The 26,918-nt window shown below is 46.9% G+C and overlaps 1 protein-coding gene across 2 annotated transcripts in view; it reads left to right on the top strand.

The window, feature by feature from the left end:
* Positions 1 to 26,918, top strand: part of LOC146863655 (long-chain-fatty-acid--CoA ligase ACSBG2-like) — a 797,459-nt gene that overhangs the window by 651,523 nt on the left and 119,018 nt on the right. For both annotated transcript variants that reach the window (XM_085627744.1, XM_085627747.1), the window contains 2 exons: positions 5,797 to 5,877; positions 6,551 to 6,700. In XM_085627744.1, the coding sequence (XP_085483870.1) occupies positions 5,797 to 5,877; positions 6,551 to 6,700 (231 nt within the window). The remainder of the gene's footprint in view (positions 1 to 5,796; positions 5,878 to 6,550; positions 6,701 to 26,918) is intronic.

Genomic DNA, 26,918 nt, shown 5'->3' with positions numbered 1-26,918 from the left:
CCATTCGCAAGACATTGTAAGTGCAGTGGACCCATATGTAATTATGAACTCCACAGGTCCATGATGGCTTTACTGAATGCTAAGGCGATTGGTATCAAATTAGTCAGCAAAATAAAGCCACTCTGATGCCAGTGTTGGAAAAACTACCAACTCCCTTGTGTCCAGCTGACCAGTCTGCCACACAGACCTGTTTCTGACCCCCTGATGTGAGAGCCCTTTTGCTCTTGTGGGTCAGGGACTGAGGCTGCTCAGGGTGGAGATGCTTCTCACCTACCCACAAGCAGGAACCGCATTCAGTGCTGTGAGCTTTTAAGGCTTCCTGCCCTTTGATATGCTAGCCAGGTACTCTCCAGCTAGTAAAGATGCCCGCCCGCCTCCCTCCAAAAGCCCCACTTTTGGCAACAAGGTCAGTGGGAAAATTAGTAGTCAGAGGTGTCTCTCCTCTCTGTTAGGACCACCTCTAAGGTGCCCTGGACCGAGATGCCCCCCCTCTCCTAAGGAAATCATCTTGAATAGAAGGATTCCTCCCAATCAGGTTAGGGGGATGTCCCCTCTCCAAAAGGAGGGGACATTCTAAGGATCTAGTCACTCTAAAGGCAAGTGGCCCATTGGCCACCATCTGCCAGTATGTTTAACACCCTTAAATTCAGTATTTAGGAGCACCCCTGAGCCTTGATCCTCAGATTTTTTCAACCAAAGAAGACTGACGAAGAGGATGCCGTGCAGCATAGCAAGAAGACACCTACTACCTTGGCCCCAGCCCTACCATCCGGTCTCCTGCTTCTCGAGTCTGCGACTTCCAAGAATTCCAGGAAGATTGCCACTCTTCAATAAATATCAGATCTCCCGAGGACAGCAGCCCTGTCCAGAAAAACTCTTATCTTTAAGGATTCAGGATCCAGGCGGATCTGTGACTCCTGCCTGCTCTACTCCCAAAGCCTATAGTCTGAGTTTGAGTGGCTTACCTGTCCTGGGAAGTCTGCCTAGAGATCCTGACTTAGCCTCCATCTGTGGCTGACCTCACCTGGACCCTATGAAGTTGCCTGCAGCCTCAACATGAAGAGTCCTCCGTGACTGGCTCCAACCCAGACGATCAGACACCAAAAGGTACCCCTGCATCCTCAACCCTCCGGCCTTGGGGAGCTCAACCAATGGTGCCTTGACCTCCACCAGCCCTCCAACTTACCTCCCCAACATGTGGTCACCTTCAACCATCCTCCTGGTCCGAGCCGGCAGCCTCTTTGTGCTACTGACAACCTTCATTGAAGCGCATTGGGTTTACAACACTGTTTTTCCACCCTGCACCCGACTGTCCCTGTGTCGCAGGAGGTGTAGCATTGGTGCTGCTTTGTGCCCCCTTATGCTGATCTTAACCCCTGGGGCCTGTGCTCTGTAATCGTGTGTACTTACCTACAAACTGTGCCTTTACTTGGTGTCCCCCGCCTCCATTGATTTACATTGGGCCCAGTGACCTCTGCACCCGGCGTCCCCTATGCCGCTGGTGGTGCAGGAACCAGCTGAAACTGAACCTTTTGCTGTGTTGGTCAACACCCCTGAAGACTGGTAAGTGTAAGTCGAACACTTACCAGTGGTTTCCTCCTATAGGATTTCATTGCATTCACTAACCTATTGCGTACAAAAGTCTATCTGTTTCTATTGCAAAGTTTTACTACATAAGTATTTCTAATTCCGTAAAGCATTTTCTACTGCCTTGTAAAACAATTCTTACTGCATTTGAATAGTGTTACTACTTTTGAAGCTGTTACTTAACTGAGTTGCTTTTGGCTCTAGAAATAAAATAACAAAGTCATACGTTTTTATACAAAACAGTTGGGCTGGATTCATTCTTTGGGTGTGTGCTATCATTTCTTGCCTGAGTGAGTATAATACATTCTAAACACAGCTCACTGATGAGCCTAACTGCTCGACCACAAATAGATTTTAGTATTATCTACTGTAGCTTCTGGAAGCCTCTGGGGATCCACTGGACTCTGTGCACACAATACCTTACTTTGGTATCGTATGTACAGAGCCAGCTTCCTACAGTAACCCTATATAGCATACCCAGGGCCTCAGCCCCACAGATTTAACAGAACTTTTAATCCATCATGGCATCTTTTCATCAGTCTTGTTGCACAGATGTGAATCTGTTTGGGCAGGGGTTCTTCTCATTCAGCAGCAGTCAGGCTCGGTAAACCAATCTCTCCTTGTTGGTTCGCCAAAATGTTACTTGGAAATTAATTTACTTTGAAAAAATTAAGAGACAAGAGGCGTTTGGCAAAATAGGAGCAAGTTAGTTTAATTAAGAACTGCGGCCAGGAGAGCAGCAACAGAGTGTCTGAAGATTGTCTCGATGTACAGCGGTTGTGGCCGTCTTCTTTTACAGTTCATGAAGTAAAATAAATCCATTACAAATTTTTGTACAGCACTTATATCAAGGCTTACGCATGAACCATAAATTCACCCATCTGATAAGGGTGTGCAGATGGTTTTTGACTTTGTGGAGACTTAATGTGGGCCTGTGTGTGGGTCCAGATGTCTGGCCTGAGTGCATGATCGCTGCTGCAGTGTTCATGCTGTGTTCTGATTTGCTTAGTGCTCCTAACCACATGTGGCATCTGCCTTTGTGGTATTTTGGGAGCACGCGCCTTTGGCCAAATGTGATTTATTGGGGCCAATTTCCTTGGACCTGTTGTGGTGTAGCTACCTTTCTGTGGGATCGGGGATCGATCTAAGTGTAACACCACCTGTTGCCGATGAATCGCCAGGCTTGGATGGTGGGTCACAGGGACTAACTGACCACTTATCTCTGACTCTGGATTGATGGGGAAGCCAGCTTTGGTGAATTTGACAGCAGTAACACGAGTTAGTTATTACGTGTACATATAACATGGTTATTGATATTACATTTACCGACATTCTCATGGCATCTATTGACGTTGTTTTTACCGGTCTTCACATTGTCGTGTACATATTTAACAGTGTACATCAACATCACATTTACTGATATTGACATTGTTACGTATACATTTACTATGGCGCACGTTGACATCACATTCACTGATATTAACAATCAAAAGGCAAGGGTGCCAGTATGCATCCCTGCTGTATGCCTCTATTTGTGTAATACATTCAGCCATGTTAAGCTCAGCCCCAATAGTAATTGTTGTGTAAAGAGAGTATATTGCCTGGTGGTGGGTTGGGGAGGGAGTAGCATGGTGGGTACCCCACTTAGTGACTTCTGGTCGACGTCATCGAGCGTAGCACTGTAATAAAAGAAGAAAGGATACAAGGGGTGAATATATTGGTGACTAGAGTTGTAGACTTGATAAAACAAAATGTACCATTTTCTTCTACTCGGCTCTCAATTTCCCTCGATAGTATCTTGGCTTTCTTGAAAATAGGATGAAGTATAGAGCTGCTCTGTGGCTGGTGCCTGTTGTATTGCCGCTTGGTGTATCTGCAAAACATTCAGATGCTCCAGTAGTGCGTGTCCGTCTTGTAGAGAGATCCATGAATGCTGATTCGGCCTCTGGTCCCAGCTTAGTAGTGTGTAGTGTCACTGGATTACAAGCACTGGATTGCGTGATTAGCGTGCTAGGAGACTGGCTTTTGTCAAAATGAGAGATTCACAGTACTGTGCTAGGGCTTTTATTATACATTCCATTGTGTGCATCAAGCCTACCCATTTACCAGGCTGTTTGCTGGCTGTCTAGTCTGTTTAAGATTGCCAGAATTCTGGTTAGTCTTTTTATCTCATCACTTTATGGATTTGCAACTACTTTTGGTCAATTCATTTCCTTTTTAATTCCTAAATCAGTCTATGGTCGGTACGTTTTCCTTGCATATTTTAAATTGAGTAAAGTTTAAGTGTTACTCTTACTTGTTTAAAAAAAAAAAGAAAAAAAAATTGGTTGCTTTGAGTTTCCAACGGCTTTAAATTGAGGTGTAAACCTAGGCTTTTAATGGTTAGACTTTCTACTGCTCCTGGTGTTCGAGCACCTTGGGTTGACTGAGTGATTACGTTTTGATCAATCACGAGTTACCTTGATTCAGGAGGAGTATTGGAATTTTTGAAAGTGTTATAGCAGTTCAGATGTATTTCTACAGTTTCCAATCTTCAAATTTAGTTACACAAGACTGCGACTGAGTCTCTTCATGCCGATTTTAAAGATTTAATCGTTCCAACTGACTTATAATGTTTTAAGCCAAAGTATGATGCCAAGTATGATGGCACAAGTCAGCGTAGAATGGGAAAGTTGGAGCAAAAAGAAAATACAGGCTTTGGTTGCAAGAGTGTAGTTTACTGGACAAGCTCTTGAGTGGTTTTGAACACCCTCGCCCATAGTTTGAATAATTCATTTAGTAGGATCATCTGCATCGAGCCTCCCTGCGAAATGGACACAGCTTGGAGACCATATGCAAGGAAGAAGCATCCTAGGTACTTATGTAGCTCTCCCTAGTAGAGAGCCCTTTGCCCAGATGTGGGACTGTACCATGAAGGGCCTTAGTGAGATTGTGTCTTTTGTTCCTTTGGGTGCTTGAATTGGGAGGATCCTTGAATTCGAAGGATCCTCTGCACCGATCCATCCACATGGACACAGCTTTAAGACCATCTTGTGCAAGGAAGAAGCGTCCTAGGTTCTTCTGTAGCTCTCCTTACTAGAGCACTTCGCCCGGATGTTGGACTATGCCATGAAGGGCCTTAGTGAGATTGCTTCATTTGTTCCTTTGGATGCTTGAATTAGAAGGATCCTCGGCATCGAGCCATCCACATGAACATAGCTTGAAGACCATCCTCTGCAAGGAAGAAGCATCCTAGGTTCTTCTGTAGATCTCCTTGCTAGAGAGCCCTTCTCCTGGATGTGGGACTGTACCTTGAAGGGCCTTAGTGAGATTGCTCCATGTGTTTCTTTGGAGCCCTAGACTGTATAGAACTCTTATGTTGGAGTTTTACTAAGTATTCCTCTGCAGACCCCTAGGTGTGCAGCTACCCTCCGTTTAGCAGCCTTAAAGTCCAGGGGCCTAAAAATCCTCAACCCTTCTAAGTGCTGTTACCGCACTTCAGATGGGCAACTGTTTCTCATTTTCCTTTTTTCCTTAAGACCTTGGTGTTTCAACATGCTGGAGTTTCTTTTGTTCGTGAGTACCTATTACAATTTGTCAAATCCTAATTATAATTGCTATCCAAACTATTACCAATATTGTGATCGGAAACTTTAGCGGAATGTTAGCGGTAATACTAGCAAGTTCTACAAACCGCGTCTAACTAAAAACAAACTAAAGTGGGCAGTAAAAAAAAATCTGAACTGTTTGGGGTAGAACGAAATGGGTTTTAAGAGACTGCACTATTACGAATGATACAGGGCTGGGATGACTCAAAGAATCCAGTTCCCTTTAGTTCTGTTATTTTGTGTCCTCAAACGTCATTGCACGACCATCACTGATTCCTAGGTACAAAGGAAGTCACAAGCTTACATTATAAGGCAGTCTTTCAGCTTTTCATGAGCCTTCTGTAAATGTCAGACACCAAGGAACCCCAAGTCCTCGCATGTTCACATGGACATCTCTTGTGCATCACACACAGTATTATCCAAGGCACTCTCTTGAGGGGCGGGCACTTAGCGGCCATGTGTACACCCCATGCAAAGACTGCTTTGAAATCACTGGAGAATCCAAGAGTCTACAGCAGATACTTCAGCTGAACTGTGCCATCCCTTTGAGGTTTACCCGGTCTAGCTAGGGTGGTTTCATTTAATCGTTGTTTTGTCTGAACTTCTTTCTTGCTTCATTCAGATACAACACCAGCTCCCTCATCTTAAGGCCATTGTCCAGTACCACGATGAGCTGAAGGAGAAAAGGCCGAACCTGTACACGGTAAGAGATTTGCAAGCTCAACATGTTCTGAAACCTTTCTGCTGTAGATGTAGACATGTGTTCTGGTCACTAATTGATGCCGCAAGAGGGAGACTCCCGTCCAATATCAAAGAAGCCAAGCTGCTCCTCCGCGTCGTCCAAGTACTGTGCTAGGTGTTCTACTGGGAAACACTGTTATGATGTGTGCTTCAAAGTAGGTACCTCTGTCCTTCCTCCACTCGCGGTTGTAGGAAGAGTCCCAGTAGCACAGCACAGCGACCATGAGCGGGGGGAGCTTTGGGAGGTGCTGGAGCTCTTCCTGCTTCCTTATGAATGTTGATAGTTCCTTTCCCTTAACTGCTTTATTATCCCAATGGCTGGTCCAATACTAGACAACACATTTTGTTACACACTTTCTGAGGTGAAGTGCTTTTCAAAGTCTGTGTTCTGTGGCTGGTCCTCAGTGAGGTGAAGTAGTGCCTCTGTTGGAGCATCATTATGAGATAGTAAGGGATGACCTCCTCCTATTGCTGTGTACATGCAGTGCTTTCTCCAAACTGTAGTTTGCAATCCCCTTGTAAACTCTGCTTAATCAGTCTATTAATTAGCACGTTTGTTGACTAGTTGTGGGCAGTCGCACCCCAAACATCACCCCACCATGGTCTTTGTTTGATTTGAGTCTCTCTGTTGCCAGTGGAAAGAGTTCATCCAGTTGGGGATGGATGTTCCTGATTCTCAACTAGATGACATCATCGCCTCTCAGAAAGCCAATCAGTGTTGTATCCTGATCTACACATCTGGGACCACTGGACAGCCCAAGGGGGTGATGCTGAGCCACGACAATGTGAGTAACTGAAATGCAAATGTTAAATTACCCGATTAAACTGAAGGCCATCGATCTTCGAGTAAGTGATGCCACATAGGTTTTTGTTGGATGGTCTCCTTGGTTTGATCGCATGTTTGTAGCATGGTTCTGTTAATAAACGTTTCCTTGCTTCAGTAGCTGTGGTGGTATAAACTGCCAAAGGCCCTCACAGTCGGTCGACAACATTGGCTGGTCTGCCTACAGCACGAAGGTGCTAGTTACTGCTTTGAAAAAGGGAAATTGTGTTGATGTTCCTCCTACCACTTTCCACTTCAAGGTCCTGGTGATTATACGTTGGACTCTCAGCCTTTTAAGGTTTTCTTCAGTCTTTCCCTTGAAGTATCTTCTGTGGGTATAGAGCACTAGTTTAGGTAAACAATTGTGCTTGCTTTTGGGGAAATGGAACCCAAGCAGATCTTGTGGAAGCAGTCTGCAGTCACACAGCATGCAATCATGGGTAATATCCTGGTTCAGATGGACCCCTTCTGTTTGATACACGGTCACTTAGGATAGTGGGAGCTGATGAAGCTATGCTTGGGTTAGTCACCTCATTGAGCACCCAACCTGCCGCTGGTCCCTGTGGCATCCCCAATTTGGAGCCCCTCTGGAAGCTTGGTCAGGCATATTTGGCGACTGAGGCACACAAATTCCGTGATTGTATTCTGAATGAATCCCCGCTCACCTGACTTTCTGCCAGTATCAACCTAAAAAATGTGCATTTGTAAGGCTTCCTCACTCCAAGGGTTTCTTTGGGATAAGAAACTGATTTATTACCCTGTTCAATTCTCCTCAATGTTTCGACATTGGGAGGTTTAAAGGCAAAAGGGTCGAGCCTATATCTGGACCAGTGATTATGGCTTCAAAAGCAGATCCGTTGATTGATGCCTTAGACCTGTTTGCAGGGGTCATATATCCAGAACTTGCTCTGAACTTGGACGATGCATAAATCTTCCCACAGTGTTGGCCAGGCTTAAAGTTGTATCTTTGCTGGTTTATGATATACAGTCGTCCTGGAGTCGGGAGCACAATGGCACTGTCACTAAAATCACTGCCACTTTGTCCAATGGAGTGTAAAGTGGTATTTGTCACCAAGGACACCTGTGAGCATCTCTGGATAGAATGACAGTTCACATATCCTGTTCTTTGGGGGTCCAGTGCTCCTGTCCATATCTTGATGTGATCCCTGCCCCATAGGCCCCACCCTCCATAGACACTGACTTCTCCCTTAAAATCTTAACTGACTGCTCCACGCAGATTCACATTTCTAGAGCATTCTGGCCCAGACCATTTATTTAGTGTACAAATCACCCATAGCTACACCCTCCAGTACCAACACTCTTAAGGGAAAACCAAAAGTTGTCCCTCTGCCAGGAGCTTTCACACATGCTATACTCCTCGTAACCATTAACACTCACCTGCCAACTAACTCTGTAGGAAGAGAGACCGTCACCCAGCGCATCATCCGACTGGAGATAAAGTGCAAAAACAGAGTAACACGTCTTCATCTATGCCCCCATGATCTCAAACAATGTTCCTTTTTTTCTCCCAAGCTGCTGCAACCCAGAAAATGTCTGTTGAAAGAACCCTACATCAAGATGCAGTCAAAGCCTACTGTCCTGCTACCACTTCTATCACATGTCAGCTCTTTGCTTTTGACCCTGTGCAGCGGTCCGCTCCCATCCCCTTGGCTTGCAGTCTAGGCCTGGGTGTAGTGCACGGAGTTTTGCTACGCGGAAGTCTGCAAAGTTACAAAAAACCTCCGCGAAGATCCGCGAGTGGCGGAGTCCAGTGCAAACTGCAGTTTGTGCTGGTATTCCTGCAGCTCGGGTAGAAATTTTACATGAGCGGTAGCTCGCGCCCGCACCGTTCGTGATTGCAAGCGGAGAAAAACTCCGCTGCACATCGCGAAGCAGAATTTTCTGCACTCCGGAAGCTCTGCGGAGTGTAGAAAACTCGGCGAATGGAGCAAAGTTAATCACCCAGTCCTAGTTTGCACCATAGAAACCACACAAGACCCCTACTCTGGTTTCCTTGAAGTCTGTTGGTGTGGCTGCGGTTTCCTAATGAAGACTTGGTGTGTGCACCACAGAGACTGGAGCACTTTTATTTCTGCCTGTAATTCTAGCAACCAGGTGTTGCCTTGTGAAATGATGGCAGGTGTCAAAATGCGCCATCCTCTTAGAGACTGCTTTGGACTCATCATGGAAGTAATGCAGGTTAGCCTTCGCTGCCTGCCCTCCGCTTCACCATTAAGAACAGCGTGTAGGATCTCACCTGTAGATGGTGACCTTTCAAGAAGTTCTGGCAAAAGGTGCGACAAAGCTAGGTGCTCTGAGCACAACTCCCGAATGACCCAGATAGCTCTGTTTCAAGGAGTTAACAAACCAGCCGTAGCTTTATCCTTGACCCCAGACATGACCAGGTGGCAGCTCACCACAGCAAGTAATCTAGACCTTTAAACCTTATTTTCTTATTTGGTGACTAATGTGAGGGATTACAAATGCCTATGCATCTGGGGTGTACCCTTCATTATGGGGCTTTTTATATTCAAATTCATTACTAAACAAAAGAAATGAAGATTGTCCACTTCCGAAACAATTGCTTTTGTCTACAGAGATATATACAATCTTACATAGTATTAGGCGTTTTCATTCTGTGAATAGATTTAACACTTAATATAAAACTTGAGCATTGGGTGGTGTACTTTGTTTTCAATTTCCATTCAGCTCAGGGTGAGGGTAGGTATGAGTGAGTTGCTGGTTGGAAACATGTACCCATCTCTTAGTGAAAATACATTTGGAAGCAGATAACATCCGATGTCACAAACATGTGTTTCAAAGAACAAAAATGGCGATTTTGAAGTGCGTGTGGCACATTAAAACATGGCTACAAATGGCAATATGTTCAACCAGGACAACAGGGAAAAAGAAAATGAAGTAGTACCTCAATCACAGCTCAATCGGCGCAAGGACAGCCACCAAGCTGACGCAATCAGTACTTTGTCTATGCTCCAGCCAAAAGAAGTGACAACACCACACCCTGGCCAGTAAGAAAGCAGTAAAGAAGAGTGACAGTGAAGCTGGCGAATGGTAAGCAATGGACGGCTACAAGCCCATTTTATGCAATGTCTCTTGCATGTGCTGTTGCAGTCAACACCTAAAAGCGGGTTGCTATGCATCTGCACTTCTTTTGAGTGAAACTGCTGCTGTCCTGAAACTGCATTCTTTCTATATTGATTTTAACTAATTTTAATCTGATTTGACTTTTAGATTTTCTTTGTCTCATCACTAAGGACATTTTTCAGAAGAAATGGTCTGCTAATTTACTGAAGTAGAAAATTATACTTTGAATAAATGAATGAAGGAATACACATTTATATAGCGCATGGCTACCCAAGGGCATCCCAGCGCTTCATGTGACACCTTAAAACAAAAACTGATCACAGGAAGAGAAGTTTTAAGCTGCTTCCTAAATTTCAGATAACCAGATTCCAAGCGTATATAATCTGGGAGCTGGTTCCAAAACTTGGCTGCGTTATAAGAGAACCGCCGACCTCCAGTTCATGACCGCTTGATCATGGGAACTGCGAGTAGTCGTTTGGTATTGGATCTTGGAGTCCTATTGGTGCAATATAGTTGCACCATTGACTGAAACAATGGCGGGCCCTTCCCAGAAATAGACCTATGAACAATGCACATTGCCTTGAACCTAATTCTTTCCTGGATAGGGAGCCAGTGCAGCAAACTAAGCGCCGGTTTGGCAGAGTTGCGTTTGGGAGTATTCATTAAGAGGCGGGCTGCACAGTTCTGGACAATCTGCAGTATCTTAATGGTCCCTTGTGGCGCACCCAAATAGACTGCATTTGGGTGGGACAATATAAGTGCTTGGACCAATATACGTCTGGCGTCAAAAGGAAGGAGGATCTTCCTTAGCCTGAGAAGTCCATAGCAGTTGGCTGCAACTTTACGAGCTAGAACTTTAAAGTCCAAATTGCAGTCAAACCAGACACCCGAACCCTTGATTTGTTTTTTTTGGTGCAGGAGGGAGGCCTAGACAGCTGGGCCACAAAAAATCTATATTCGTGGGGGCAGAATGGCCCAGGAGCATAATGTTTGTCTTAGCTCCATTAAGTCTTAGAAAGGACAGGTCCATCCACTCGGAGACCTTCCCAAGGCAAGATGTTAAGCCCGGCACAGATTTATCATGCTGACTGAGAGAAACCACCAACTGGGTATCGTCAGCATAGGTGACTATGTGGATCCCCCAGCGAAGTACCACATCTGCAAGAGATCTCATGTAGATGTTAAACATGGTGAGACTTAAAGAGGATCCCTGGGGGAGCCCACAGTGCAAAGGGATCTGCTCTGAGAAAACATCCTCCTCATAGACAGCAAAAGATCTATTTTCAAGAAAGGACTGCAGCCATTTCAAGGCAATTCGTGCCACCCCCACCCCTCTGAGTATTTGGACCATGAGTTGGTGGTTAACCGTATCAAAGGCTGCGCTGAGATGTAACAAAATGAGAGCAGCACAGCCTCTGTTGTCCAAGATTTTTCTAGACTCTTCTACCACTGCAAGAAGGGCGGTCTCTGTGCCCTGTTGGCATCTGAAGCCTGTCTGAGTGGAGTAAAGGCAGTTGTTTTTCTCCAGAAAAGCTGCCAGTATGGAGTTAACATATTTTTCCGCTAATTTGCTAATTCCAGGCAGAAGGGAAATGGGCCGATTTAGCCCATTCCTCAGGGTCACGGTTTGTCTTTTTTCAAAAGAGCTTTGACTCTTGCTTGTTTCCATAGGAGGTGAACCTGGCAACTTTGAGCATTTAATGAAAAAAAAAAAATATGGAGCTATGTATACTGCAAAAACTAATACTTTTATTTGTTACACTGCAAAATGTCATATCAGTATATCGCACTTCGAATTGGTGACCTATAGCCCTGATGACATCATGAGTACAAGTGTTCGTAAATAGCAAAGTCAACGACCTCTCAATCCCTTAGGGATGTGGAATCCTCTTACGGACTCCAAATAATGGGAGGCCGATGGTGAGAGGAGTTGTGCTAAAAGGAAGAGAGAAGGAAAATAATAATTTACCACAGTGAGCGAGCTGTAGGTCTGCATAAGGCCCAAGACCCAACCCATCCACACCCGCCCCTACCCTGGAGCAGCCATAGATGCTGCCCGTTTGGAGTCTGACGCCAATGGGTGCATGAAGGAGCCAGGATCCTGCCTCCGCAGAGCCCTTACACAGACCTGAGGAGCCCTGAACTGCTGCTGTGTAAAAGCATGGAGGGGGGAAGGGGGCACCGCATACACACAGTCACACTTTGTGTTCAGACTGAGCTGTTTGAAGCCTTTGCCATGGCCCTTTCACTGAAAGTCAACAATGAACTCTGTGATTTATGCTAATTTACTGACTAACCTAACACGCCTATTACTGTTGGAAGACAGTCGTCAACGAGGATTGCAGAGGAAGATGTTACTCTCTGAAGCGATCTGTATCTATGGTTCGATTCCCCTTTCCGGATCGACCTTTTCAACTTAAGCTCGTCTTGGAAAGTTCATCTATATCGGATTAGTAGTCAGCCCCAGATAAAGTGGGCATCTGTTATGTTATCTGTTACCTCCATTGAGACAAATTAAAGACTAGCACGGCCACCTCAGCACCCCAATGATTCCATGCATAATATGCCCCAGTCGTACTCGCACCCAAAGAGACTACAAGGTTTGTACTTTAAGAGCCTGATGCTGATGGCGGCCTCCTGAAAGAAGCAGTGTGTAAAGTAGGATGTGTGCGCAAGCGAGCAGAAGGCCAGGACTGCTGGGGGGTGACACACATCACCTAAACAAAGTGCATAGACCAAGGAGGGCTGTTTCGGTAGAACTTTTCAAGATATCCGTTTAACATGCCTTTTCATGCATGGATTGTAAATGCGCCGCCAATGTTTATGCTAAAATCTAGCATAGGTAAAGCTTTTAACCTACTATTGACCTGGTATTCATGGTAGATACCACACCATCTTTGGTTCTCAGCTGAACCCTCTCCCGTCAGCATGGTTGTGAGCTGGCCCCATCCATGAACATATTTCAGTCATGGATTCTGCTCCTTGTATTGATGGTAGGTACCACACTGTAGGAAGGTGGAATCTGACTACATGGTTGCCCCCACTTTTTTCCTGGTGTTTTGATGGGTTTTGACTTAGTTTGGCTGGGAACCTGCTATTCAGGTCCCCAGACTAGCTGCTTCCTCTCTAAATTGATTCTATGTACCTTGGGTACACCACAGATTGGATTCTGGGGTGCCCTTGTGAGTCCCTAGTATATGGTATACTATTTACCCAGGGCATAGGTACCCCAGAGACCTACTACGGGCTGAAGCATGTATTATGCCACCCCTGGGAAGCCCTCCAAAATGACACCCCAGGTCTTCTACTGCAGCCTGGGTAAGGTGGTGAATGCACACCTTACAGAGATATAGGTTTACTATATCTCACCTATCACTGCACCTAGAAACCTATCAGTCACCCCTATGGCAGGCCTTATCAATCCTGAAGGCAGGGTGCTTGGTTATATGTGAGAGGGTGCCCAGGCATGAGCTGAGGTACTCTACAGCTTTCGGAATCTATCCTCCGGGGTTGTCAGTGGTGCAGCCTGACCATATACCCTTAAGTGCATTATAACCCAACAGTAAATGCTAACTTTGGACTGGCTGCACGAAAACATGTCGTGTTTGGTGTCAAACACCTTGGATTCATACCCCCACACCAGTAACTGGTGTGGGAGTAAGATCCCACCATTCTAGAGGGAGACACATGACAGCACCGTATACCCGGTACCAACTTAAAAGAGCCCTGGCATCACAAAATGGATGCTGCAGCCACGGACATGGGTCTGGCCTCCTGCTGCTGACCGAAACTCCGGCATGGGATGCCTGGACAATAGGTTTCCTGTCAAAGGGAGGTGTAACCACCTCCCAGACAGGCTGATGTGTATTGGGGCTGAGTGGGAGCACTGAGTACTTTGAAGTCCTGCACTGGGGGCACATTTGGTGTCCCTGTGCATAGTCCAGCTCAAACTGGTTCAAGGGCTACCAGCCCCTGCTCTGGCGCCAAACTGGACAAAGGAAATGGGTGTAGCCACGCCTCTTTCCAAACCCTCCCATAGGTGGGTCCCCTGAGCTAGTCCAACCCCTTATTTGGGTATAAAGTAGAAACCCCTGGCAACATGACATTAGATGGCTAGTGACCCAGACTCTGTCCCCTTTGCTTTCAGGTTCTTCTCATCTCCGATCCAGGCTTGGAGCTCTTTGGACACTTCGCATCTTCCCGGCAGCAGCACTTCTTCGCCAGCTTCCATTGAAAACGATGACGCGACCCGACACCATTTGACACCTATGCACCCGGCTTCCCTGGGTGCGGTAACTCGAGTACTCCAGTGCTCCCGTGGGTGTCGACCCTAGAACTTCCTAAGTCCAAAAGGTTTTGGTCCTAGCTCATCTCTGTGTCCCTAATCTTTAAAAGTCTAACCAAGACTTTCCCCATAGAAGCTAACGGGAGCTTGCGGCTATGTTCTCACACTGCACACTGCACACGGCCCCCGTGGGACCCCTGTGTCACTTCCTAGGGGGCCAGCGATTCTACAGGGTCTAGGCCTTGTCTAGTTAAGTCATGGTTCTTGTACCACTTTTTTAGTAAATGGTTTGGCTCGCCCCTAGAGCCTAACGTTTATTTGTGCTATTTTACTGTAATATTTGAAGTGTAACTTCTGTGTTTTGACCTCTAGCCTCATAAAGAGACTAGTAGGCTGTGTTTAGTAATAAATAGATATATTTGATATATATACCTGGTGTGGTTGCCTTTAATTTAGCCATTCAAGAGATTATAGACTGGTAAAACAAGCTGCTTTACATTCCTTCAAGACTTAGCCTGAAGGCTGCTCTCCACAGCTACCACTAGGATAGCTTTCAATAAAGGTTCTCTTTAACCTAGAACCAATAAGGGGTTGTTTGGACTGATACAGGGTGCCCACTAGAACTAGTGGACAGCAAATATCAGGCCAACTTCTCACACACACACACCATCTTTGATTCTCAGTGGAAACCTCTCCCGTCGGCATGGTTGTGAGCTGGCCCCATCCATGAACATATTTCAGTCAACAGCGAGCATGCTGGGACCGGACTTGTAGTTTCACTTAGCTATGTCAGAGTATACTTGCCGCTATTGGTTTTAAAAACCTGTGCAGGCTAAACGTTACTCTAATCATAGAGCCAGGTTTACAGATATACATGAAGTTGTGCATCTAGGGTCGTTTTTCTCTACTGCACCTGTACAAAGACACCGATGCAGTATGTCTCTTCCTGCTACCAAACAGTAAAAATGTCAGTTTAACCAACAGGTTCAAAGTGCCCAAGTATTTGGGCCTCTGCAGTGAGTGATCAGCTCATATTCCCACACCAGTTTCCAAGCATCGATTAGATGAATAATGTGCTTTTCTTTTGTCACCAGTGCTTTAAACTCGGCTCATGTAAAAGCCACACAACATGGAGCAGCACATTTGTGAACTGCATAATTACACAATGTGGCAAAATGGTATCCACCTAGAACTTAATTCGTTTGGCAGCTAGAATTTGCAAGATACTTGATGGAGAGAACTAGTCCTCTCTCCGGGGTAGCAGCTGCTACTCCTGCAACTTGCCCTTGCCGTTCATGCTCTCCTTATCTTTGCCATTTCGGGCTGTGCTTGATAAATTCTAACCTCAGTATCCCATTGGTGCTATGAAATAGATACTTTAAAAACTGCCTTCTAAGTGCATGATTCGAAGATAGTTGAGGGGCCGGTGTGTCGTCAGGGATTTTAGAGCGAGCTCAAAGTCCACATATAAAAGCTATTCTAGCAGATGGAGCTCACAATCTACAGCACACCTGCTGTGAAAAGCAAATCTATCCATCTGCTGTAAAACTGAAAGACTTCAAGCTTTAATTTTGAGGCCAGAAGAATTTGAAAGCTATGCAGTGTTGCGAAAAGCCGCTTGTTTTTTCAAAACTAACAAAGTAGTGCCGGTGAAGTACTCAGTGGCAGCATGTGCGATATTTGTGAGGTGCTGATCAACTCCACGCGCGCGCAGCCTAAAGGGAACACAGGTTAGGATTACCTTCTATGGTGTGCACATGCACGGAGACCAAGGTGGAATCCGTGGGAGCTTCTTTCAGCATAGGGAATGGGAGACAGATTAGTGGGTGTCAATGTCTCCGATCAGGGCATGTAAAGAAAACTGCCTGATTGGTGGGATGCGGGCACTGGATGTTGTGATCTGACTGGTGCTGTCCCCACTTTACCCACCATCTTGTAATTGATGGCTGGGTTGAATTAGCTTGGCTGAGCAGTGCCGCAGCCTCCCTTAACCAAGTTTAAGGTTGAGGCCCCAAAGTTTCAGTGGCGCAATGTTTTTCAAGCGCTTTTTTCCAAACGTAGATACGTGAATGCTGGGATAGCTTTGAAAAGATGTGAATGTTCTGTAAATGTTTTACTCCTTCCAACACCTCACATCCCAAACATTAAACCCCACCCCTTGTTCCTCACCTGTTTTTCAGTTGGTCTCTCCCACCAGCCCAAGACTGACGAAAGAGAGCGCTGAGCGGACACTGCCTGCTCACTAGTGTCCTGCCTTTAAAACTTTACAGGCTTTGGAAGGTAAACATTTATTTAATGATATCTTCTTTGCTTCATAAGTCTCGCCTAATATCCATTCGGTCAGTGTACCTTATCTGCCCAGGACTGCCCTTACTTTCATGGTGAGGCAGAATAGAGGTAACTTTAAACTCACTGTACTTTTTGGGATGTCTTCCCTTACATTGCCTGAAAAGAACAGTTACACTCAATCACTTGGGTGCCGAGCCTTAGTTTTCTGGCTTCAGGGAACCTTAGTCCAGCATGTTAACCCTGCTTATTGGTTGTCTTGAAAACATCCATTGCATCACCTATTTTGTAGAGGTCTCTAGTTTGCTGTGAAAGGGTGAATAGCTTCTCATTTGGGACAGCTCATCATGATCAATGCACTAATAACCAAACCGTTTCTTTAGCTACTGAGTTTGTAGCAGTTCCTTGATCTTAAGCATAGATGAAAACATCCCCACTTGTGCTGTGCACCCACAGAACTGAAACTGACCCCTCTTTTTAGATCGAGCATTGGCAGCGCGCATGCGCTGTCAGCAAGACCTGTAGTATTCAGTAAACGAGGTAGGTCCCGCCTGCTGCTTACCATTTGTTCAGTGCAGTGTCGGTCTTCTTTGCTGCCGCATAATAGGTTTAGGCAGCAAACGTCCCTTCCATTTTTTTTTCCAGTACAGCACCAATCAAGTACAGTTTTGTTACGCTTACACAGCCTAAGTCTTATTTGGGGAACTCTTTTTTTTTTTTTTTTTTTTTTGGTTAACTGCATTGCTTCATGCTTTTGTCAATGCTTGCATGTCTGAGTTGTCCCCCCCCCCCCCCCAACCCACTGCCACCCACCCTTTGTGTCGATCCCCCCCCCACTACCACCCACCGTCGTTTCTTGTTTGTCCTTTTGTTTTTGTCAATAGCAATGTTTTGTTTATAGCATGTGTGGTCTGGCTTCAGTTTCCTAGAATGTCAGAGAAGTGCTTATTTTATTGCTTGTTAAGTGGGCGACGTTTCCTCTTAACCTGAGGCTGACAGAGGCTGGTAGGTGTCCGTATTGCACCTTGTGCCCAGTGGGGCACTGGCCTCAGTAGACAGTAAACTGCATCACCAAGTCGTGCCGAGAGCGGCCTTTGGCATTTAAAACGGACAGCCTTACTAGCGGCATCCTCTTCATTTGTGTAGGTGGTGGGGGTGATGGCTTGCCCTTACAGCAAGCCAGTGTAACCGGCCCGATCCTCGCTAACTCTGTAGAAAGCCTATTCTAACTCATTTGATGTGACCTACCAGGAAAGGCTGTTTTTTTTTAATGCCATGACTGTCGACATCTGCGTTTGCCAGGTCTAGAGTCGAGAAAAAAAACTCTGCTGGCACAATGTGCTGATAAACAAATGGGGAGTCCGAGTTTCTGGTTAAAGAAAGCTTGCCCAGTCTTAGCTGCAGTATGTTTTAGGGGAGGGGGCATGAGGGGCAGGAGGGTGCAGATTACAGGCAGCTGTACATCTCACTTGTGCACAATTTACATGGTCTATAGCAGCTGGCAGAAATGCACCCATTGCAGTGCCGATCGCAGATAGTAATTGCTGTTCAATGGAGATGCCCGGCTAGTGGATGGGACTGGCCCGCTGTTTGCGCCCACAATAACTTGTTTTAAGGGTTGCTCCGGTTTTGGGAGGGGCGGCCGCCTGTAGCCCAAACACGTGCTGAGCATTACAGCCTCCCGGTCATTTTACTGCCCCTCGCTGCCAGCACTGTGGGTGGTTAATTACAGGAAACTCATCTGCGGATCAGCAGGCTGCATAGTTTGCGACCAGTAAGCTTTCTTAGCACCGATTCAAGAAAGACGCGCACCGTGTACCCTGGGGTATCATGAGTATGGGGTGGCAGGCGGGGCCACAACTAACGCATCAGCAACTACACAGCTGCCTGTAGTGTTGCAGGTTCGGGGTACCCTCTCCACTGGAAGAGGGGGCTTGACTGTGCTGCTGTGTCCCATTTGTAATTGGGAGACTCTTGGTAGTGCCCACCACCCTTCGTTGGTGGTGGGGGGACTGTCTTTGCCGCACAAATCCTTATCTGTTATAAGGGTGCTTCAGGTGTTTTGTAGCCTCTAAGTTTGGACAGGTGGAACCAGCCGCCATTCCTGTGGTACCCAAGGTGAGCGTCATTCTAGCGGGGCTATCAGAAGAGGGTAGCGCCGTATTAGGATATCAGTCTTGCTCCATTATATTTTATGTTGTTTGTACAATTTGTTTGACTGTCACCGACTTGTACAAAGATTTGAGTTTCATATTGTACAGATGTCTCTGTACTTAAATTTATTATCTGGCAATCTCCACTGCCATAGGCCCGATCTCACTATAAAATGAGGCACAGCTCGATGCTTTTCTCTGGCACCTCTCCCTGCAAGGTCCAAAATTGTTATGGTCGTCTTTTCCGTTGTCCCGCTCGCCACATTCTAATGCTTAGCAGTGAATCCGCTGCCCATGCTGTAGGCCTCAAGTACCGACTGGTTTCAATAGATCACCAGTGTTTTGCTTTCAACATTACCAGTAATCTTAACCAATAATTACTTCATGCAGTATGTATATTGCGTAAATAAATCCACCTTTATCCTATACGTATACACACACATTTTTTTTTTCCAAGGCACCCCGTACTCCCCTTTAACTGTTTGTTTCATTCACTCTGGATGTTTCTAGGTCTGTTGCTGCTTGTTAAACTTTGTGCAGGGGCCGTGCTAGGAAGAACTGTGGGAGTTCTTTCCTGCATGCAGTCCAGTCCTGGAAGGTGCAGGAAATGTGCACTTCCTTCTGTATAAACAAGGATTTGCAATGCAATAGGTCTCGCATTTGCGAGAGTTTAAGCTATTAGCTTTGCAAATGACAATGCCTTTTGCTTTAAAAACCAAAACATAAATAAAAGACAGTCATTTACAATGCGAGTAGCTCAAACTTGCGTAAATGCAAGACCTTTTGCATTGCAAATGCTTGTTCGTACAAGCCTGTACCATCTTATCCTTGGGGCCATCTGAGAGCTCCAGCTTTGCCATGCGGACTGCTGTGGAGACCAAATTGCCTTTGTTTGTGTATCAATGTGAGGAGTTTAGATGAATCTAGAAAATGCGTTGGACACTCTTGTAAGTTTGAGACCTTGTCTGTGCAAGACCCTGTGCCAGTCTGCAAAGGCATAAAGAGACCTAATGTGAAGCCAAGTATCGGAAAGCCTAAAGGCTCAAAACTGTAATCTTTACCCACCATATCAGCTTCGCTTGGGGACAGACCAATTAGCATACTTAAACAGATGGGGAGCATGATAAAATCATTTAGTATTTTAAAATGGTATACCCAAATATGTGGTATTAAGGAAAGATTGAGAAAGCAAATTAATGTGCTTAATTTCACCTGCAGAGACCGCAGTGTCTGACTTCCCACTTTAAGCCAGAGCATCGAATGTGTCCCCAGTTATCATTAAGTAACCTATAAAAATACATATATCACCTCTCTGCAAGGTCTTACTAAAAATTTCCATTAATTGATTATTGGTTAGGTCATCATTAGCCATCTGTCTTAAAGTTGTAAGATTACTTTTTGTCTTAACTCCTATGTTTTTTGTTGAATTCGGTTTTGTTTGTGCCAAAGTGCTTGTGCTCTCTCCTCTAAACATGGTAACAATGGCTCATACCCAACTGGCATATTTACTTATAAGCCCCTGGTAAAGTGGCACTACACATGCCCAGAACTTGTAAATTAAATGCTACTAGTGGGCCTGCAAGACTGGTTGTACCATCCACCTAAGGTGCACTTTAAACCTGTCTCAGGCCTGTCATTGCAGAACCTGTGTGTGCCGTTTTAAACTGCAATTTTGACCTCACAAAATAAACCTTTTGCCAGGCACAAGCCTTCCTTTGTAATATATGCAAGTCTCCCCAGGAGTAGGCCCTGAACAGCACAGAGGGCACGGTGCAGTGCATTTAAAAAGTAGGACATGTACTTTTAAGTTTTACTAGTCCTGTTAGTGAAAAACTCTAATTAGATTTTCACTACTGCAAGGCCTATCTCTTCCATAGGATAACATTGGAGTTGCTTTATTACATTTTACAAGTGACATTTCCAAATGGGAAGAGATAACCATTTCAAGTTTGGGATCTTTTCAATTGCAATCAAAATCCTAACTTATGGTGAAGCAGACTTCAAATTGCAATTGTAAACCTGGCACTTTCAAAAAGATGGCATTTTTCTGCCTTATCCATTTATCACATGACTGTGTGTAGCTGAAAGTTGGACATTATTACTCCTAGACATCAGCACCCAATAGAGGGCTTAGGTGTGCCTAAATGGGCCACTTAAACCCAGATAGCCTCTGTCCTGTCTGCACACAAATGGCTGCATATACCCTGTAGTTAGTCTGAAGCCAGGACAGGAAAGGCAGGGTTCCTCTGGACTTTAAAGGCACAGTGGGTTATAAACACTGGACCTCTATACACTTCTGGGCCTGTGGATACTCTGCCAGGAAGGATAACTTCTGTGCTGCTGATGGACTGTCACACTGCTTGACACTTGCTCTGCTGACCTGCCTGCTTACCTCATGCCTGGGTGAGAACGACTGGACCTGCATCTCTTGAACCCAGAGTGACTCCAAGGGCAAGTTGGCTTGCCTCCTAATCTGAAGCCTCAGGGACATAACTGGCTTTCAACAACCCTGCATCTACGCCTGGACTCTGCTATCTAAGTCTCCCCTGCTAAGTGGTACCACCCCAGTCATGGACCTTCCCAATTAGGCTTAAGGTGCTTTACCTGCCTCTGTGGGCCTACTAGGAACAGACATCTCTGCTGCATGGCGCAATCAAAGGCAGAACAGACGCAGCTCTGCTGCTCGGATTGGACCGGTCACAGATCCGCATCACCCCCATAACGCCTTTGGAACTGCAACTATGTAACATATCCTCTGCGCGGGTCCTTGCTATTCTCGTCAGTGGCATTCTTGACGACTGACTCCTCATCGCAGCCTCAGAGCTCTTTAGAACGGACTAATCGCACCTACTGAGTGCCGCTTCCATAACGCCAGACTTTTCATCGCAAGTCCCATTGACTGGGTCCTCGATGACAACTTAGGCCTCACCGGAGCCTCATCGCATCTCAAAACCAATGCATCACTTCAGCTGCACAACACATCTTCGAAATGGATCCATGCAACACTCCGCAAACTAGATTTCAAAATACTCTTAAGCGGGCCTAACTGGCTCCATCGCTGTCTGCCTCAATTTGTGACTTCGTCCCAGTTTGGTGCGACCAGATTTCCACAGTCAAAGCTTCACGTCTTTTGATCCCATTTTCTCAAAAAAAAAAGAATCCGTCTTTTCGGTTCTACTAATTGGATGTTTATCATTTTGTGCTTGTTTTATTTATTAAATACTATATTTTCTAGCTCTGTTGTGGGCTCCTTCAATGGTGTATGTTTACTGTTATTGTTTGAACATCTGCACAAATACTGTACCTGACTGCGCTGTGCCAAGTTGCCCATGGGTTGAGCACAGGTTAATTTAGGGTTTGCTTGTGACTTTACCCTGAGAAAAATTGTGGTTGCTGCTTGAGAAGGGTTTCATCCTTCTCAACCAGTAACCATACCAGTATCAATTTCTTACAGCATGCATCAGTGGTAACATTAACATATTCGGGTTATGAGCCAACAATGCTAGCTGATTAACACACAAGGTCTTGCACATCTTCCTGAGATTTTTCCATATTTTATGAAACTCCCGAAGAGTTTCAAATCTAGTGTGAAAATGCCATTTTAATTGGACCTTTGGGGTCTGTCCTGGAACAACCAGTGTTTCTCAGATTCAGCCATACTCTATTCTACTAAGTAGTGCAATTGGCCCGCCCGATAGTATAATTGGAGGTTCGGGATGCCCCAGGTTAGGGGGGGGGAAAGCCCAGTTTGTTGTTCATGCGGGATCTCTTCCCCTGCCAGATACATTGTAGAAGCTCTGCGTGAAGCTTGGATATCATGCACGCTGGCGGCAGGAGAGGGCGAGTTTGAAAAAGGTATAATATCTTCGGGAGAACCGACATCTTAATAGTCCCCACCCTTCCTAGCCAAGAAATCTGAAGTTTCCAGCAAGCTAAGTTGCTGCGGATTTGCCTGTGTAATGGGACGTAGTTGATGGAGCTGGTTGATTGTGTGGTGGCTGCCAAGTTGATCCCTAAGTAGGGGATTGTCTAAGGCACCAAATGGATAGGGTACTGCCTCGCCAGCTGGTCCACCATCTGAGGTGGTGGGAAAAGACTGAGTGCCTGCGATTTCTCCACATTAACCCGAAAACCTGATGTGTTAGGAAAGGTTTCATGCTCCCTCAGTAAGGCTGCCAGGGCTTTAACTGGCCTATCCAGTGTCGGCATATAGGCTTATGGTATGATGATCATCTTCGAAAGTCAATCTAGTAATCTCAGGGTAGTCCCGGACTCTTTGGGCTAGAGCAGGGGTACTCACAAACATTCTCTCGGGGGAAAATTTAGAGTGTGGTTTGTGGCCGAGGGCTGCACCGGTGGGGGCGGGGTCAGTGGGGTGGGGGCGGGGCTAGAAAAAAAAATCTGTGACCATGAGCTTGAACACAGGCCCCTGCAGCGGATGCCTTCGTCCACTGAGCCACCAGACCCGGCATGCACATCGCTCGCTCGCTCTCTATCTCTCTCTCATTCTCTCTCTCGCGTTCTCTCACTCTCTCTGTCTGTCCCTGCCTCTGTCTGTCTGTCCCTGCCTCTGTCTGTCTGTCCCTGCCTCTGTCTGTCTGTCCCTGCCTCTGTCTGTCTGTCCCTGCCTCTGTCTGTCTGTCCCTGCCTCTGTCTGTCTGTCCCTGCCCCTGTCTGTCTGTCCCTGCCCCTGTCTGTCTGTCCCTGCCCCTGTCTGTCTGTCCCTGCCCCTGTCTGTCTGTCCCTGCCTCTGTCTGTCCCTGCCTCTGTCTGTCTGTCCCTGCCTCTGTCTGTCTGTCCCTGCCTATCTCTGTCTGTCCCTGCCTATCTCTGTCTGTCCCTGCCTATCTCTGTCTGTCCCTGCCTATCTCTGTCTGTCCCTGCCTATCTCTGTCTGTCCCTGCCTATCTGTCTGTCCCTGCCTATCTCTGTCTGTCCCTGCCTATCTCTGTCTGTCCCTGCCTGTCTCTGTCTGTCCCTGCCTGTCTCTGTCTGTCCCTGCCTGTCCCTGCCTGTCCCTGCCTGTCCCTGCCTGTCCCTGCCTGTCCCTGCCTGTCCCTGCCTGTCCCTGCCTGTCCCTGCCTGTCCCTGCCTGTCCCTGCCTGTCCCTGCCTGTCTCGGTGCCTCAGGCGGTGCACACGTACTGTGTCTACACGCCCCCGTCAGCAGCCCAGAGACAGTCCCCCCACTCCCTCCGCTCCCTGTGTAATGTAAAAGCCAGCTGTCACTCCCTGCTGTCCTCTGTCACCTCACCCGTCTCTGTCCCTGCTGCCCTCTGTCACCTCACCTGGCTCTCACTCCCTTCGTCCCTCTGTCACCTCACCCGGCTCACTGCCTGCGTCCCTCTGTCACCCCACTCTCACACCCTGCTGTCCTCTGTCACCTCACCGCTACGACACTTGGAATAGGGCCAGGACACTCGCAGCATGAGGAATCCATAGCTTGCGGAAGAAACTGATGTAGCGGAGGAACGTTGTCTCGCTACCTTTATAATTGAATTGTAGCCTAATCTTTCTATTAAGGCCTTTTATTACTGTACTGGATGGCGGGCAGTGGCACCCATGGAAAAATGCATAGTCTGTTGGTGCAGGTGGTTCCTGTTGCGCTTATTTATTAATCACTGTATTAGCATACATGCCAACATTTCAGAAGAGCAAAGTGGGAGATTCTTTTAAAAACAAAACGTGAGAATGGGGCCTTGAATCGGGTTGCTGTCATGTATGGGCCTTTGAAGTGTGCTAACGCAAATGCACGTTTTGTTCTTACCTTTCAGAAGCGTGGAGGCAGTGGTAGGCAGAGAGAGGGTGATGCAAGTGTTGTGCACTCACTGGCAGGTTGCTGCTGGCAGTGCATATACCACCCACCCCCCACCTGTGTGGCAGCCCAGGCGCACACACACAGCCGCCCCCAGTACTTCACAGGTCTTTAAAAGACCATTCACTTGCTAACAAGCCTTTGTTGTATTTCACCTCTTAGCGCCCCCGCAGCTCCACTCTTACTATCGCTGGAATTGCCGGCCCCCTCTCGGAGTCCGGGCTGCTGCAACGGCGGTGTTTGGTGACACTTTAAAAAAAAAGAACACAGGTATATTGTCGGCAAGCTCCGCGGGCCGCCAAGGAAGGCTTGCCGGGCCGCTGGCGGCCCGCGGGCCGTACTAGGAGTACCCTTCGGCTAAAGGCTCCATGTAGAAAGCGAATAGCAGGGTTGACAGAGGACACCCCTGCTGTGTGCCTCTGCTTATTGGAAAGGGGGCAGAAGCATGGTCATTGGTCCAGATCATCGCCATGGGTGAGCCATAACAATTTAGAATCTGTGTTCTGAACTTTTCCCCCAGTCCGAAATGCATAAGGACCTGTTCCAGGTAGGGCCAATGGACCCTGTCAAAAACCTTTACTGTGTCAATCGCTTGAATTCACCTGGGGCATGTAAGGCCTTCTCAATATGTAAAATACGTTTAGTATTGTCCCTCGTTTGCCTCTGGGCGATGAAACCTGCATGGTCTGGGTCAATGATAGAAGGCATAAAGGGTTGAGGCTGCTAGCGAGGATGCCTTTAAACCATTTCAGATCCACATTTAAGAGAGATGGGTCTGTATGAGCTGCATTGCGACGGGTCTTTTCCCCGCTTAGAAATGACAGCGATGGAGGCGGGCAGCATCGAGGCCGGTATCGCCCCAGGGTCAGTAAAGGAGTTGAATAATTGGGTTAAGCTAGGCGCCAGGATAGTACAGAAAGTCTACTCATCGGCCTTTCACTAGCCATCTGAGCCTGGAGACTTTGCCAATTTCAGCCCGGAGATGGCTGATAATGACCTCCTTTATATGAATATTTTTCTAGCGCGACTGCCTAGTCCAGTGAAAAAGTGGGCGTTTGCGCAGATTGTAGATACTGGGTGCTGTCTGCTGAGTCTAAATGTTGACCCTAGCATAGGTGCATGTAAAATTCCTTAAATGTGTTTGCCATGGCTTTGTCTTCTATCACCAGCTCTCCTTCTTTAGTTTGAATTGAGGACAACCCCAAATCCTGCTGCAGAGTGTAGGAGAGTAGGGTCTGCAATCCTATGATCACCCAGATTTTTTGCTTTTGCTTCATTGGTTTACGACTTTCCCTGGCTGTGGGCCTGCCAATCAGACCCACAGCCTAGCTGTTCTCTCTCCAGATTAAAACACATGTACATTAGGTGCATCCACTAATTGGAACTGGGCCGCCTTATCAGTCCCTGTATCAGCATACCACAGGTATCCAGGGCATCGGCGTACCCAGGGCCTACCAGGGGCTGCAGCATGTATTATGCCACTCCTGGATGGCCACCCAAATCTGACACAACTGGCTGCACGACAGCTGGGGCAAGGTGGTGTAATCACCCGTTGCTGTAGGTGTAGTATTCCTATACCTAACCCTAAAATGGACGCATGGATTCCTATCAGTCACTCCTATGGCAGGCCTTATCAATCCTGAAGGCAGAGTGCTGGGAACCATGTGAGATGGTGCTCTGGCGCGAGCTGAGCCCGTCGACGGCTTGCGGAACCAAGTCCTAATAGCTGTTCCATGGTGACGCGTGCCATCTACCTTAAAATGCATTATAATCCTCGCGGTTATTTGCTAACTATGGCATCGCATCACCCACACATGTCGAGTAAGGTGTCATACGAATTGGAATACGAACCCCTCGCCAATTCTGGCGACGGGGTTAGCATTCCACCCTTCTAGAGGGACACGACATGGAAGTAACCTTGAACCCCGGTTAGAGTTGACTCAAGCCTCAGCATCACAAAATGGATGCTGCCACCAGACACAAGTCTGACCTCCTGCTGCTGGGAGACCTTCCAGCGAGGGGAGCTTTGACAAAGGGTTTCCTGTCGAGGGCGGTGTTAGCACCATCCCAGACAGGGTTTGTGTATCCCAGGTAGGCAGGGCTGAAAGGAAGGTGATTGCAAGTGGCACCCCGGTGCTCTCTGTGCATAGCCCGGCTCAAACCAGTTTCGGGGGCACCCCAGCCCCTGAGCTGGGGCGAAGCCGGACAAAGGATAGGGGTGTAACTACCCCCCTCCTGGTCCCACCCATAGGTAGGACCTAGCCACGGGCCAGCCCCTTTTCCTAGTATAAAGGTAGGAGCGAGTCCCCTTCCCAAATTGGATAATTCTGAATCTTGAACTACTTTCCACGAAAGGAACTCTTGACTTTTTCTGAAGACTCTCCCTTGTGGCTAAGGAGTAGCCACCCTGCACCAGCAGGCACCACCTAAGCGCTTGCTGTTTGCTGCACGTCTCTCCCCCGGATCAAGACTGCCCAGCTCGACGAGACCCGGATTCCCCGCCATCTCTGACCTCTACCTACATCGTCAGCCCAGCT

Source organism: Triturus cristatus, chromosome 2_1 (genome assembly GCF_964204655.1).
Source record: "Triturus cristatus chromosome 2_1, aTriCri1.1, whole genome shotgun sequence".
Lineage (NCBI taxonomy): Eukaryota > Metazoa > Chordata > Amphibia > Caudata > Salamandridae > Triturus > Triturus cristatus.
This window is presented reverse-complemented; position numbering and strand designations above follow the sequence as displayed.